Source organism: Falco rusticolus, chromosome 3 (assembly GCF_015220075.1).
Source record: "Falco rusticolus isolate bFalRus1 chromosome 3, bFalRus1.pri, whole genome shotgun sequence".
Classification (NCBI taxonomy): Eukaryota; Metazoa; Chordata; class Aves; order Falconiformes; family Falconidae; genus Falco; species Falco rusticolus.
Genome location: NC_051189.1, coordinates 48384162 through 48400979, shown reverse-complemented (window position 1 = coordinate 48400979; position 16818 = coordinate 48384162). Strand labels below are relative to the sequence as shown.

At 37.5% G+C, this 16818-nt stretch overlaps 1 protein-coding gene across 4 annotated transcripts in view; it reads right to left on the bottom strand.

Moving 5' to 3' along the window:
* The window catches only part of ST18 (ST18 C2H2C-type zinc finger transcription factor), a 101107-nt gene that overhangs the window by 25334 nt on the left and 58955 nt on the right, over positions 1-16818 (bottom strand). For all 4 annotated transcript variants that reach the window (XR_005103400.1, XM_037381781.1, XM_037381779.1 and 1 more), the window contains exons 8-12: positions 15618-15708; positions 14010-14114; positions 12451-12656; positions 9208-9419; positions 493-738 (exon numbers count right to left, since the gene is read on the bottom strand). Coding sequence is in view for 3 of the 4 variants with exons in the window: in XM_037381781.1 (XP_037237678.1) it covers positions 493-738; positions 9208-9419; positions 12451-12656; positions 14010-14114; positions 15618-15708 (860 nt within the window). In the remaining variant the exon portion in view is untranslated. The remainder of the gene's footprint in view (positions 1-492; positions 739-9207; positions 9420-12450; positions 12657-14009; positions 14115-15617; positions 15709-16818) is intronic.

The following is a 16818-nucleotide window of genomic DNA, read 5'->3' as shown; positions in this document are numbered from 1 at the left end:
TGAAAGAATATTGTAGTCAAGGTTCTAAGCATGTATTTAAATGCTTAGACAATTAATTATCTAGAATTATAAAGAGTTTGTGTAGAAAAATTACTTTTTGTTTCAGCATGAAAAAAGCTGCCTTGGTTTGATATTTTGGTGGTGTTTATTTTTTTTTCTCCTGAGTGATCCGTAGGCCATTTGGGTGTATACGCTACAGGACTGAGTCATTAAGAATAAAATTCAAACAACAGTCCCTAATGGTGGATATCTTTGATTTCCTTATCTTATAGACTTATAGACATTCACATGTAAGCTCTGAGAGCAAGATCTTTCAATGTAAGTATTGATTTTTATGCCACATCTGAGAGGCCATTAAAGCTAGCTCAATGTTCACAAACCCTTACCTGTGGAAACTTGATTCTCTTTAAATTGTACTAGGTTGGTCATCCCAAAGACCATCATATGGCCACTCTCCCAAGGGAAAAAGTCACTCAGAAACTGAAAAAATACCTCTTTTTCTTCTTCTTTCCTGCCATGGGTCTTGCTGTAGTTGATGGGTGCATCCCAGCCTTCCTGTTCACAAAGAGCCTGATAGAAGGCTGCATTTACCAGGATACTGCTTGTTTTGAAAGGAGAAGAGGAAGGAGTGGGAAGTGCTGTGCTGGAAGAAGTGAGAGGCATAACTTTGTCTTGGCTTCGGTTCTTTTTCATGCTCAAATCCAGAGTGCCATTTTCATCCACTTCTATCTCAGCTCCCTGACATGCAACAGGAAACAGAGACATGCTTAGATATGGACGTGGTGAGGCTGCAACATAACCATGTGGTGCTTTTAAAGGATAAATATAAATGCATGCTTTTATTTAAATTTATCTGAATCTAAAACCAGCTTTTCGATTTATATCAGTTAATGTCCAACTCTTAGGCAGACTTAAGAGTAGCTTCAGTAATGGTATCCCTGCATCTCAGCTTAAACATAGTAAGTAGAATTTAAATAAGATGACTGTAAACCATAACCTATACACCCTGAATCTAGTTTTATTTAAAAAAGTTTAGCTTTAAATCTTCTTGATCTTTTCACTCTTACAGAGAACTATGACCCCAATTCACAGTTAAAAGCATTAATGCATTGTTTAGGTCATCAACAGCATTATTAATACATATCCTCCCTTCCCCCCACACCCCGGAAACATTACATCTGTATTATGGGGGAGAGAAGGAGGGGGAAAGAAATATGCCTAAAAGTAGCACAGTATGAGAAATTTTCACTAGGGTTTTGTACATCACTCGAAATAACATATTTTCTTAATCATAGTTTGACTAGATCGCTAAGGCACAGGTCTGCACCAAGACCATTGGACTGGCAGCCACAGCAGGATCTTTAGGAGGTTCTTCCTGATGGAGACCTTCAGCATGAGTTAACAAAGCCTTTGCTACCTGGGAAGTACAGCAACAAGCAGCCTCTGATTGCAGGGAGGTGTGCAGTCTGGGGAAAGACCCAAATCTCTTTCCAGGCTGGGAGAAGCAATCAGAGTTGCTCCTGCTCACAAGAAGGGGCAAGTGCTGCTCAGCTGTACAAGAATAAAGGAAGGAAAGCTCACTGTTCTGCCCTGACCACACACACACAAAAAAAAAAAAAAAAAAAAAGAGTACAAACTCATCTTCTTGGAATGATTAAAAGCTCCAGAAAGTGCAGCTTCCTAATGGAAGCAACAAAAAAATTCCCCTCATGCTCAATATGCAACAGCGCATATTGACATACTATTTATATAAGGATGAGGATAAGACTAGTCCTTTTATTGCCAACAATTACTAAAGTCAAGTAGGGGAAGAGGTGTAAGAGGTGGCTTCTGAAGGAACACTTGGTAGTCTAGTTCTGTTTGTTGCCTTGAATAAGGTGGAAAACATTCCAAGACTGTAGAGATAAATAACAACATCACAGATCAACACAGATAGAATGCTGTAATTAACATCACTCTGTGTCTTTGTCATTACTGTTTTTTATTTGCATCACCACAAAGCTCAGATACCACTTGGAAATTTTGGGCCAGATGTCAGATGCTGTATAACTGTGGGAGAGTCATATAAACCCAGATTGAGACTTCCTACCTTGAGTAATATAAAATTAAACCTATGGCACAAGTGAATCACCTAGAAGCTCTTGTAAATAGAAAAGAGACAAGAAAACTTGTCCAGGGGGCAAGTTTTTCCACCTTTCTTAGACCTCTTTCTTAGGAAGAGATGAGACGCTGGCAGGGTTAGTCAACCGTTTAATGGTTGGAGATAGGGCAGTGAAACTGATCCTTACTCAAGGATCTTAAAAACAGTCGTGGTGAACCAGGGAACTCTTCCCCTGTGCTGACAGTGTGACATGACTGCCCTGGCCGCACTGAAGGCACAAGCTTCCTTCAGGCAGCCTTGTCTTCTACCACTGCCAGTGGGAACTCATTTAAAGGTAAAATGTATCTGATTAAATCTTTTTAATCAGGAGGAAAACATTGGTAGAAGATGAAAATTTATGTCCCAACAATCCTCCTCACTCAGGCAGTCTACCTCCATTTTGTATCCTTGGGCCTAAGTGGGATGCCCACCGAGACCAACGCACTGCCAAGCCATCGGCTTGCTCCCGGCTCAGAAGCTCAGGCTCCTCTTACATTTGCTTCTCCTGCAAATGTGGTGAACATAGCAAAGTTCACATTTTCAATCATACAGCTTAAAGAGAGAGATGTTTTATTATATTTATGGGAAGTAAATACACTTCTAATATGGTCATACTAAGACGCTTTGGTTATATCTTTCTGGCCCTTTTTAGTAAATAGTTTAATCTCCTGTGATAGTTTTAAGCCCTGAATTTGACAGTGCAGCTTATCCTGGATAATAACTTCGTAACCACAACATCTTATGCCATCTGTATAATATCAAATACATTTTCATACCAGCATTAATAACCCTTAGTTACAAAAATCCAAGATATTAACTATATCAGTGCCAAGCGCACACTCCAGGATCTGACAATATAGCTCTGCCATGATCGCCCCAGTGTTTTTTGGCTTCATAGCTGATATGTAACTATAGCAATGAAACAGAGCTACAGTAATCAAGTTTAATGACCAATGTAAAGTAAAATGCTAAATATTGTAGTTGCTGACATTTTTCATAATAAAAAAACTTGGGTTAAGTCTGCACAACCAACATTCACATAAAATTCCAGACCTCTGTGACAGATGGCTTAGGAAAGGAAGCCATGTGACTGGGCTGCAGTAGTTTTATAGTGCAAAACCCATAAATAGTGCAGATTCTCTGTCACTGACAAATAACAACTACTCAGAAGGCAACAGCAACAACAAAAAGGACCAAAACCAATCAAGGTCCTCTCCTCAGTGAAACTGGACATAGAAAAATAGCAGGAAATTTATTGTCTCTGAGAAACAGAGACCATCAGCTACAAGAAGGAGCTCTGTTTGACAAGAAGAGCATTTACTAATGTGTATATTTAAGGCTTCCTCAGCACTTTCCTGAAATTCACGAAGTTGGGTTGTCCAACATGTCCCTGATTCTGATCAGGGAATGCTGGGTTGTGTGTTTGTGAAGTAGCGTACAGATGGGGTTTAAGTGAGCTCACAGATGCACACAACAATTAAATATAGTCATGGAAAAAAAATCCCTTTTTGCCTGTTGCAGGATGGATCACACGTTTACAACGTGGCTTTTTATTCAGAATGGTATAAAAGAGCTATCACTTTGCTGCCTTCATAGCAAACTCCAAATGGCAGAGCACAAAGAATAGTCAGAGATACTGCTCCATTTTTCCTTCCTACTCTGATCCCACCCTCCTCTCAATATGTCTCCTTTGCTTGTTTTACCATGTTTATTTTTAAATTAATTTTAAAATGGAACTAAAACCACAAAAATGGCAAATGACAAAACATACTAGAGCAGTGCTATGACATGTTGACAGAAAATGGCACTTACTATGCTTCGCTCAGACTTGTAAAGGCTGTGTTCTCCTCAATGGAGGCAAGATCTTATTACTGTCAACTCTAGTGCATGTGTGAACAGGTCTATATTTATCAATTTATCATGACATATTTAAAATATAGTTACCAAAATAATGTAAACTGTTCTGATTCTTCTTTAAAATGTGAGCAAAATAAAGATGTAAATGTATCTTATTATTTCCTAACCTATATTAGTTTGCAGCTGTGTAAATCTTTGGGGCCTGATTTTGATCTTATTTACATTTACACTGGTGTAAACCAGGAAAAAATCCACTGAAACAATAAAGAAAAATCAATGAGAGTGAGAGGATATGGTAATTAAATTTGGGTCACTCCTTATCTACTCCCACATCAGTGACGATGTAATTATCCCCACAGATTTTATAAGCTGCTGGAAAAAGGAGTCCACAATAAAAAGTGAGAGAAAAATATTTTCTTTATCCAGGATCTATTTGGTGAAAAGATAAGGTACAAGTAGTACTCTACTATGAATATCTATCTAAAATGAAGACTAATTTAAATATGTAAACAAAAAAAAATGGTGTCTAGCCTCTTCAAGTGCTTTGTACATTAAAGTCAAGCTTTTTCAGCCTCCTTTGTTTTATGACATAAATATCATAGAGTATTTTCTAGTACATTATTAAGTCTTGTCTAAAACTGAACTACATCAGCTAGGACAATAAAGGATGGGGTTTTTTTGTGACAAATTACTCCTGCATTTTTTCATATGCTTTTGGTCCATCTGATCACTCACAATATTTAATACTCTGTAGTGTGTCTTCAGTAATGATTGCAAGTTAAGCTTTATCTCATAGCTGGTTCAGAAAGAGTGAATTATTGTGTCTGCATGAATCTTATTTCAAACCTGTGACCTTAAGGTGATTGTATCATTATGTATAAGGGGTTTTATGTATTCTTTGGTAGGCATCAGCCATACAATTTAATACTAAGTCCAAGGAAACAAAATTATCAATGATTTTGCATTCCTACTAGCAGTTCAGTCTAGTTTGGAAAGCTCAAAAAAGCTCCTCAGTTCTGGTATTGGGAGTAACTCTGAAACTGATATCTTGCCATGTGTATGAATACTATTCTTAATTCAACTTCATCCAAAAGAGTAAAATCTTTTCTACTCCCAGCCAATAAAAATACGTGCATCTGGTCCTCAGTTCTTCAGACTTTAATTTAAGCAAATGATTTATTCTGCAGCAAATTAAAATACTAATTTGGGTCAAAATAAGAAAACTTGTAACTGCCCAGCAACATCTGAGACAAGAATGAAGTCACGATTTCAGCCCAGAGCAATTCACAAATTAAAAAAAGCTAGCCAAGAATGTACTCAAGGAGCAATATGCACAGCAGTATAACAGGATGGTACCTACTGATATTCTTGGCTGGTTTTTCATCCTGTATTTAGGCTTTACACTATTTGGAATAAAGGACTGCCTGAAAAACGTGCTGGTTACTAACTACATTGTTGAAATAATTGATGTAATTATCACCATCATCAATATCCAAGAATGGAGAGATGACATAATTTTGTTCAAAAACAGAATTTGAACTTTAAACGTTTTTAGCAAGTGTCATTTTTTGTTTTCTTTCAAGGCATAATGTGCATATGCCATTTTGTCTAAACAGGTGGGAAAAACACCAAAACAGTCAACAAAATGTTTGGCAAGCAGTAGTGATAAGGATACAGATAAACTGTACTGCTTGCAGCTACCTCTGTGATACATAAATGTGGTGAGGGCTGTAAAGAGGGAAGATCCCTGGATGCTATGATGATGTAGACTAGCACTGTGCTAGAAACTGTAGGCTAAGCCTTCTAGGGGAGTCCTTCTGTTGACTTCAAAGAGAGCTGAATGAAGCTAGGTGAACTGCAAGTCAAATGCCACCACAAGACAGCATGAGAATTGGCTGATCGGGACCATATTCAGGGAAACAGTTTACTATAGTCCCAGGTGGAGGTTGGATGGCTCAGATAATGTAACATAAATGTGGTATGAAGTATTTTGGAAAAAGGTATCATCAAGGTATCTGATGATCTTAGTAATTTGTATGCAGCTGATAGATAATTCATGGAGAAAACTTAGGATCCATTTTATTTCTCATTTCAGAATAAATTTATTCTTGAAATTGCTTAATTTATAAATTCATATTTTTGATCTTGATATTTCGTAAATTACCTTTTTACATCAGATGTCTTTTGTAGGTTTTCTTACCAATGGTACTGTTAATGTGTAATCTGTTTTCTCTACCTTTGCTACCCTCCCCTTTCTTTTTTTTGGCTTAGACTCTCTGTTTTGATCTGATATGTAGAAAAGGTGAGATATGCATTTGAAAAATCCATTAAATTAATGAAATTTGGAACTATGTTGTATAGAACACTTTTTCATTTAAGTGTTCTATATGTACAGAAAAGTGGTGAATATACAAGGTAAAACATTCAGCTCTTACTAAAAGATGGACAGTACTCCGAAGATCAAGCAATAAAACTTGAGAGACAAATTAAAAAATATTTTGGGAATAAACTTCTGCTGAAAAATATTTTGATATTCTCCCCACTTGTTTGAGCAAGGTGACATATGCATGCCTTGAGTGAATATGAGAAAATGACACTAGCTCAAAATGTTTGAAGTTCAGATTCTGCTTTTAAAACTTAAAAGCACATCTTTACAGCTCTGACAAATATGTAACTTGGAAAGTATTTCCAGCAAGTCCAGGAAATCCTCTGCCATCCCACTGTCCTTGCTCTACCACTACACTGCCTCCCATCTGCAAAGCGTCACTACTTGGGTTGCTGGGAGGCTGCCCGATGCTCACACAAGAGCAAACACCTTTTCAAACCAGAACCTTTGATCTGCTAAAGTATGGAGGATTTTAATCAGGTTTTCTCAGGCAAAGGAACAAAGAAATGTGGTGAGGGGCAGGGCTAAGAAGTCTGGGACTCTGGTGCTCTGAACACAGCCACCCCACACAGGTATTTTCAGAACTGGTGAATGCACGTGCTACCAAGAATAGAAAAAGGAAATCACTAACTCTGTAGTCATCTGTCGATGCTGCATCATCTGTGTCCAAACACTGATAAAGTCCCAAGAAATGTTTTGTATCATCTTAAAAATTGTGAGGTATTCTAGCAGTTAAACATTTACCTTTGTGGTCAATACCAGCCACAAAACAATTCAAAAACTTTGATAAATAGAGAGTAATCTCTTTAAAAATATACTTTTTTTTTTCTTCATATTTAAAAATAAGAAAGCATCTTCATTGAAGAGAATCTGGTGATTTAATTCCACAATTTTTCGTTTGAATCCTGTATGATAAAAGTCATAAATAGCCAAAAACCAAATAAAAATGGGTTTTGTGTGGTTTTGGCCACCAAATTGGTTTGGGGTTTACTTGCCTGTGTTCTGGCCAGAAGCTCATTCTGATTCTTCTGTCAGATGTTTTGTAGCAGTATGCCCTCCAGAAAGTCTGGCAAAAGTGGAGGCAGGCAGATAGCAAGGTATGCAGGTGATTTTCTTTTAGGCTGGAATCCTGGCTGTGAAAAAGGAGTAAGCTATGTGCCCCAAGTGCCCTTCCATATCATTACTGTTATGTTCACTTCCATTCAAACCTTCCCCATGATTTGGCAACTGCAAAGCAGGTACAGAGGAGAAAATCTTTGGGTTATGCCTGGTCCCTTTACTGCTCTTCTCTGGCAAGAAAGGTCTATTGCCGAGGTCAGCCAAAGGCTGCGGCAGCAATTTAATCCAGCCATTGGCATTAGTTTCCATTCCCCTGCTAGAAGAAGTCTCTGTTGAAGACTGTTGGAAGGAGCTTTTTGCAGCAGATATCAGGGATGGATCTGTCACCTGGGAAAGGTTCTGTGAGCAGTCTTTGGGGCAGATAATGACTGAGTCATATATATATATATAAAATAAAGGGGATGTATGTGGACACACTTTAAGAAGCTTACCCCGTGCCATCTCTCAACATTGATTTCAAGATCCAAGATTTCACAAGTAGAAATCAAAGGCAGCAAAGGGATACCACTCTGCAAAGGCGCAAGGCTTGGAATACCTAACAAGGTGTTGTGCTGGTGGTAAAATTAATGATTCCACTCAAAGAATAATAGCTAATCTCTTAGTGATGGTGAATGAAATTGTAGACCAACAGCTGTGGAAGCCACCTCTAGCCAGAATGAGCCTGGTGCTAAAATAGATAAGGTAAGAGTGACCCTGACTTGCAGAGAAATAGGTCATCTGTCTTTTGGAGCATACATCATGACTCAGAGTCCTACAGCAGAAACACACATAGCTACTCTGTGTTTTGATAAATACACCTCTTTTCACTTCCCAGTGATTTCTTCTCAAGTTCTTGTAATGGCACTCTCATCTACACAGAGCTCTCAAAAGTTTCATTGCAGTGGAGCATGTGTGACTTTAATACAAACAATAAACAACCTTGCTCCCGCAAACATGGTCATCAGAAGAAAATCTCGTCTATTTTCATCAGCAATATAATACTATGTAATGGCACAGAAAATAAGGCTCATAGCTCACACAGTATCATTTGTAAATCATAAAGATCTGTGAGGAAACGCAGAGCAGAAACCAAAACATGAAATCCACACAAACATCTACGATATTAGGCAGCTTTCCATTATGACAGACTTGCCCAAATTATCTATCTCCAAACGCTGTGGGCCTGACTCTCCTCTTTTGCCAGCAGAAAGGAGAACGTTACCAAAGTCAGTTGTTATTTCCCTCCCTACACCTCGTCAAACTGTCGTGAGCTCCAAACACAACAGACTCAATAGGTGTAGTCCTGTTCCATTGCTAGCAAAATATTACTTTGATTAATCACATTATTTTTTTTTTTTAAATCAGGCTCCAAAATGATCACTTATGACAGGTTTCAGAGGGAGGAAAATTCCCTCTTTAAACAGATCTAACTCATTATCCACCACAGATTGTTGCTAGATTTGTAAATAACCTCTTTTGCTCCCACAAAACTCCCCCCTTGTATTTAAGGTTCAATTATTAAGAGAGTTAACAACAAATTTCCTGCTATTTATTTATTTTTATCAGAACTGGTCACTGCATTACTGATTTTTTTCTGTCTCTCTTCAAAAGAGCATGCAAACAGAAGCCTCCTTTTTGGGGATTTAATGCAGTCACTAACATGAAAGACAGTTTATTCGCACAGTTCAGTAGCTAGCACACCCTCCAGGTTCTTGGACTACCCTACCTTGGCAGACAGACTCTGTGGTTTGTTGGAGAGGATCTCTGCTGCTTCCCTGCAGCGGGTGGAAAGGTTCAGGATAGCAGCAGCTGCTGCTATGTGGGTGTCTTCACTACATTGACCGTAGCTATAAGAGTTGGCATGGCAAGGGCTCTGTGTGTGGGCGCTAGCACTAGGCAGTCGATTAGAAAATTTCACTGGATTTGAAAAATGCTTTGCTGTTGAAGAGAGATTTGATTAGCAATTGCATGTATGAGATTTTTCCCATTAAATAGTTTTGTTTTGCAGACTACTATTTTATACATTAAAATATTAAAAGAATACATTTAAAACAATCCATTTCTTACTGGCAGTAAAGGTTTGCTGTAAAAATGTCTTCAGAAACACAATAATTTAATTTTTTACCTAACAAATACACATTTTTCAACAAAGCATCTGAGACTTCTACTTAGATTTCACTCGTTCTTTACTCAGGCATTAAAAGCAACGATGTCCAAGGAAAGACTGGACAAGCATTAGTGTGTTATCCGTCGTGACCTGACAACACTGGTGGGCAAATGCAGTTGTAAATGTATCCTTTTAAAGGCTTCCTCTTGGAGCTCTATTGTGTAAAAAACCAACAGTGACTTGTCCAGTCTTAGCTAAAACAACAGTGCTTACCCTACTTAAATGCATGTCTGTTATTTAAATAGCTTTGCTTATGTGAGTAAGGAGAGCAAGACCAGGCCTTGAATGAACCAAAGCGATCAGATAAGAACATTACCTGTTAGGATTATTCAGTCCAGATTTTGTGGAAATGTTTAGGAATTTAAATCTACCCTTTAATCAATTAAAAAAAATAATGAATAATGAAAAATGAACAGGTGAACAGAAAAGCACTTTCACAGACAGAAGTGGTGTGTGTAGCTCATTGTCTGGTCCATCAGCACCACTTATTCTAAAACAGGTAGAAAGAACTCTGCTCTGTGCTTTGCATTTTGGAGCTTGAGATGTCATTAACTCTTTCAAGGAAAATACAGTGCCGTGATTTCAGCTTTTAGGAAGCAATAATCACTTCTTTTGTCTGTAGCTGTCAGTGTCCTACAAAGATAAACTAAGCAAATTCCAATTTCTCAGCCTACACCTAGATACACCAAGAACATTTCCGTGTATGGCCATCTGCTCACTCCATAAAGATCTGAGCCCCAAGGCTCTGGATCTCTTTGGATGTAGAGCTTTGGCTGAGTGCATTTTAATGCTAAGACCTACACAAGCCGTCGAAGGACTCATCTTTCCTCAAACTTGGGGTGCTCTAAGAGAAACACTTTGTGTGCAATGACTGTAGCTGAATGCTGTATTCAGTTTTTCTAAGCACTGGAGGCAACTCAGTAGAGAAATACATAAGACCCACATGATTCAGTTCTCCCTTTCTCCAGTGCAAATGGAAAAGGATTTATCTACCGTGCTGTAAAACTGTAGCATAAGCAAAAGGGTCTACATTTTTAGCAGTTACTACAGCTAACTTCAAATTATATTTAAAAACCAAAAAAAATGCAAAAAAAATACTGACCCCAGAAGATTAAAAAAAAAAAAAAAAAAGCCAGGCTAGGAAGGGTGCATGGTTTGTTAACAAATCAAGTTTATAAGTGCTGAATCCACAGAGGGCTAATGATGGTCTTTTGGCTAGCTACATATTTACATAGGATGCGGAACCAATCACTACATCATCAGCTTCTTATTGCCAACTTTTGTATATCTGCATAGTTAAAGCACTCACCTGCCCACTTACTTTCACCTTTCCATTAAAATAATAGCTGCACACTGCAATCTTTGCAAGAACAACAGGCTGCAAACTTCAGCCCTGATATACATTATACATAAATTGCATATGTATGTATTTTCATTTGTATAAAAACATTTCAATCATTTTTTCCTTGAAATGAACCTGTGAAATAGACATACATCTGTGCAAAGAGACAGCTAATAGGGAAAATTCAATTTTACAAACAAAATTGAAAAATCTGCCACCCAAGAAGCTGGCAATGCACATATTTGCTTTCATTTGAACAAGCCTATTTTCCAGGCCAGATAAATATCTACTTTTCATTTGCAATTTTAAATGGGGCATTTATACATATACACAAACACATAGATACCTGCAATCATGTGTGTGTGTATGTACTCAGACACCCACACAGATAAATATATAAATACATAAATTTTATAAATATATAAACATATATAATATTCTATAGTATTAGAAGTATATTACAATTTATTATATATGTATCTATTCATATATAAAATTTTCTGCTTTTCTGTTCACCTTACCACGAATATTCTCTTTTGTTGGGATAAATGGGAGGCATTTTGTTTTCTTTTACTAAATTTTTTGCCATGAACAAAATTAAAACCACCTAAAGAGTCTTTTGTAACATTGTTTTGGATTAATTTTCTTTCTGAACCCAAATATGGTGCAATGACACCCTTTTTTTCCAGTTCCCTCATGGCAACAGGTTGTTTTTTTTCTTTGAAATATGAGTATTTTATAATGGTCAATGGCAGAATCTTGCTGAAGTTTCCCATGCAGATTGTGAAGGGCATCTGCAATAATGATGTGTTTGCACTGTGGTATCTCATTTGTACAGAGGAGTACCTCAGCAAACCTGTAAGTGATGCAAGCAGAAGAACCTTGATAACAATTTGATGCATTGGATATTTCCGCACTACAAAATATGATGTAGTACAGAAATATGAGATATTAAAGCAAATTCAATCCAGGCCTAGAAGTAATGCAGCTGAGGCACATGGTCATCTAGGAGGAATAATATAATACCTGTATGAATGCATCTAAAAGGTATCTGAAATGCCTTTAAAAACTAACTTGGATTTCTTTATGTTATATTTCATTACATCTTATGCAGACACATTACATAGGACTTCTCATGGCAGCATCCCATCACATAAAGATGTCACAATTCAGTCAAGGAAGAAGGTAACAGATAAGACATAACCCTTTCCTTTTTACTCATCTTTTCCCCTGATAATTGCTCTTACAAAATTATTAAGCATTTTAGCAATCTATATTTACTATATATAATCTATAGTGATTATATTTAGCATTCTGTCCCCATGTGATTAAAGATGCTTCCTACAGAGAGTTATTGAATTCTAGAAGTTTGAAAGCAGAAAAAGCAAAAAAAAAGGTAAAAAAAAAAAGTCATTGACATTTTGCTTATTTTACAAGAGACAATGGAATGTCAAGCTTACCTTCAAGGAACTGGGGTGTTTTTCGTCCTTGTGCCACAGGTGCTGTTGTGCGTTTGCCAAAGACTTGTGCATCAAAGCTGGCATAATCAAATGGTACTTTTCCAAACTTCTCCTGTTCTTTCACCAGTGTGGCTCTCGAGGAAGTGACTGGCTGTGAAGCTCTGTAATTGTATTGAGATACCTCAGGCTGCTTTGCTAAATTTGTCCTGCAGAGAGGAGGAAAAAAGTGAATGAGAAATATAAGGATATCTTTAAATTAACTTTTCTTGAAAAATAGGATGCAGTTCTATCTCAGTATCAGAAAGGGTACTATTCTTGTAAAACTTACTGGTAGGTATATACGAGAAATAAATGACATAAATATGGTGGCTGACCTAGCAGTCAAAGAGTACTTTGACTTCATTCAAGTTCTCAAGCTGAGGACATAAAAAAACTTTAATATTCCTTAGTAACAGTGAAGGTTATTTACAAGAAAGATACTGACTTCGTCTAGATTACCACTGTAGCATGGTGCTTCCTTTATTTCTAAAAATTGTCTGGATTTTTGCTAGTCAGAGGACTTACAGTTTTATGGATCGCTATTGTCCTCACTTTACTGTGAATGAGTATTGTATAAATATAATATGAGATGGTCCAAAATAATTGCTTCTGTTATTTGGGAGGAACGAATGATTTATATTGTATTATTCCATTTAGTTACTGTTCAGTAACTACTTGTCTTTAGTAATTTCCTAAGGACTTTTCATATGTAGAGTTAAGGCACGTGCAGTTGGCAGACACATGGACATAATATTCTGTAATGGCTCTGAAGGAACCATTAGAGCTGATCATGTCAATAATCCACAAATTAAAGTGTCCCCAAATAGACCTGAATATAATAGGTTGTAATGGTCGTGGTGCCAATGATGTGCAAATTATGCATGTCTGTAGGGTCCATATAACTCTCAAACAAAATACAATTGCAATAAAAGATGTTTCCCCTTTTTGATGCCATTGTAAGAAAAATAAATTAAACTAATTAAGCCAATAATCTTAGAATAAAGAAACTCAAAATATGAATTACTCGGTGGTGGAGAAACAGAATGAGCAGACTTCTCAACCCTTTCAGATAGCATGCTACTTACTGGATCACTGCAAGATTCTGAAAAGAATCTGAAAAGAATCACAAAATAAATAGGGACTGAGCTGCTAAAAGTGAAATAATGTCAAAGAAAATTGTTTAAAACATTTCAGAAAGATAGGAGATTTGGTTTACGGGAGAAGGACATTTGAGAACCGTCGATTAGGCTATTTGTGTTGAAATAAGATTTAGTAGAACATATCTGACTGCCTTTCAAAAGATGCGTCTGTTGTCTTAAATGTCAGCCACATGCACAAGAACCAGCAGAAAGACACTCGCTAATTTTGAGATACAGTCAAATTATTTAGCTTTTCAGAGGTTCATCTTGGAAAACCAAGTTACCTCTGTAGCTGAAATCTGAAATGGGGGAAAGACCTGAGGGTTGATTGACCGAGTTTGTGCAGAAATTCTTCAGAGACTAGTTTGTGAAAGCTCCTACCTGTGAGTCTGATCATGGCATTGCCCAGCTTTTGGAGACTCGAGCTGGTTCTTTTCCTGGGACATTGCCAACTTTTCAGCTGCAGCAATTGGACAACCAGAAAGGCTGTTTAAAATCAGGGTGAAGAAAAGAAACAAGAAGAAAAAAAAACAAAAAACATTAAAATGAAATCTCAGGTAAAGGGAGTGTGTGCTGTGGAACCCACTGACCTCAGACACCTCTGGTGCCCTGTGCATCTATGGGAAGTGCTGCTGTTGTAGCTCAGATTCACCTGTTTTTCAATCCTTAATGTAAAACTGTGAAACCTGTGTATATGAGGTGATATATTTGGAAAGTGAATCATGTAGGAGTTTTCCACAGTTTGGCTTTAATGCTTTGTGGCTGGCAAGTCACTAGTAAATTTTTTGACAAATGACATTTACTTTATCAGCTAAACCATGCATATAGACCTCCTGCTGATTAAAAGGAAAGTGAATTGGGGAAAAAGAAAACAGGGGTGTGTGAGTGACTGTTACCAAAGAACACATTTTGTCATTTCAAGTTGTGCTTTCTTTTTTTTTTTTTTTCCTATTTGCTTTATTAGATTAGAACATGTTCTCTTATCCTATTCAAGGGTTTTTTTATGATACAGCTGATGTGCTGCAAAGATGACGGGTTCCTTGTACATTCCTGTAGATGAACTTGTAGTTTCTCTGGTTAAAGGCTAATTTTTTAATTAAAGATAGTAACATAGCATGATAATCCTTGATTTTAGTGTGCTCCTGCAATAACCAATCAATCAATCAGCAGCAGAAAGAAAAAAATCCCACAAAATCTCAGCTCAACAAAAAAAAATGGTTTTGAAATGTTTATGTCCCAAGTCTGATTGTAATATTGGCATTCTATTTTTCCAGAAGCACTATAATGGAATATTTTGGCTTGCTGGCTTCCAGCAGAAAGCAGTACTGACAAGAGCCATGCCGAGAGCCGTGGCTTGCTGGAGACGGAGCGCATCAGCTCTCTGCCTCACCTGCAGCCCAGCTGTGATACCCCAGCTGCCTGTCTGGAAGGCTTTTCTCAATTTTACTTTCTCTCTGCAGGCAGCAAGTTAAACAGACAGGAGTGTTCCAAGCAGGAAGATGATATTCCTGAGGGTAATAAATGAAGTTAGTTTTTACACAGATTCTAAAATATTCCACTTAAAATTTTCTGGTTTGCTAAAAGGGAATGTGCCTTGATGGACATTCCTGCCAAGGACTACCATGTAAGTGGTGCAAAGCAAAGATGCTGTGGTTTCCCGCTGGGTTTTCCAGTTGTAGCAATAATAATGCATTTGTTCATTTCTATGCCTTGCACATGATGATGTTTCACAGTGAGGTCTGTGATGAAACTGTAGTTGAAAATCTCATCTGTGAAAAATACTAGTGGAATTTGCCGTCCTCAGTGCTGCAGCCATTTTTTATATAATGAAATTAAACACAATGATTTGGTTATAAATAATACAGGCTACCCTTGCAGTTCATAGGCATTCTGCAGTGTAATATATAACAGCTAATTCCAAGATGTGACCATCAGTTTACTGCTGAGTACATGTTAGATTTTAAGTGGACAGGAACTTTTCTGATCTACCTTCTGTGTGTGTTGCGATTGCTGTTGACGTGTCCTCTTCCAGTGCATCCCGGGGTGGGGCATTTCAAAACATTTTCATGCATGGCAAGAACTAAAGAGGAATAAGAAAAAAAAAAAAGGTGACAATAACATGCATTGATTAAAAATACATTTATTAAGGAACATGAATATTTCTTCTTCAGACTCAGATTCTCAATTCTGTCACATTTTGACCACAAAAGAAAAGGAGAAGCAAAGGACCTACAACACAGCAAGACACTGGTGCCTCTGGCACATACCAGTTTATCCCTGTATTGCTGTAGTGTGGCTTCCCACATGCACTTCGTTGTTCCTAGGGACTTTAAAAAGAACAAAGATGGAAGTAGCAAGGATGTTACTACATCATGAAGCCCTTTGCCCTCCAATTCATACACCACTAACACAGGTGACTAGAAAAGGGGGGTGATAAAGGACCCGGGCCACAGTTGTGCTACGTATAGCAGCAGTTGCTCTCTGCCTCAAGGAGGGCAAGCTCTGAGGTACAGGGAGTCCTTTTATACCTTGCACCTGTGTCAGATGATCTGATCTGAGTACGTCCCTTTTGAACCTTGATACCTTCTGATCATCTGAGCTGTGCTGAAACTACTTTAGACCAATTTGTCATGCTCCTAAACAGTGGCTTATACTCTCAGCAGTGGTTACAGCTTCTTGCATGTACATTCTTATGCCCTTTGATGTGGATCATCTTTAGTAAGACTGAGATGCATGTGTGTGTAAAACAGAATATGTCTTTGTACATCTGCCTTCATAACTACAGTACAGCATTACCCCTTTGAGGGTACCGTGCTTCTAAAAAGCTGACTGTTCAGTCAACTGGTTTGTTCTGTCAGGAACCAAATTATATTTTTTCAATTTCTTTTTTACCAGCAGAATAGAACACATCTGATTAGAAGTGTGATAGTTAACACGGACTTGTTAATTTTAACTTTCTAGAAAGTTAATGTTGCTAAGGTCTTCCAAATGCAGCAGCCTGTTTAACCCAGCAGATGTTTCCACAATTAAAATTTAGTCCTAGATTTAAAAAAGGGGAGAGCTACACTTAGGAACAGGACGTTGGTAAAGTGCAAATATCTTTTTCATTTGTTGTTATGCATGCCACCACAAAAAACAATCTAACTAGGTTGTTTAAACAAATAGTTTCACATTAGATTTTGGCTTATTA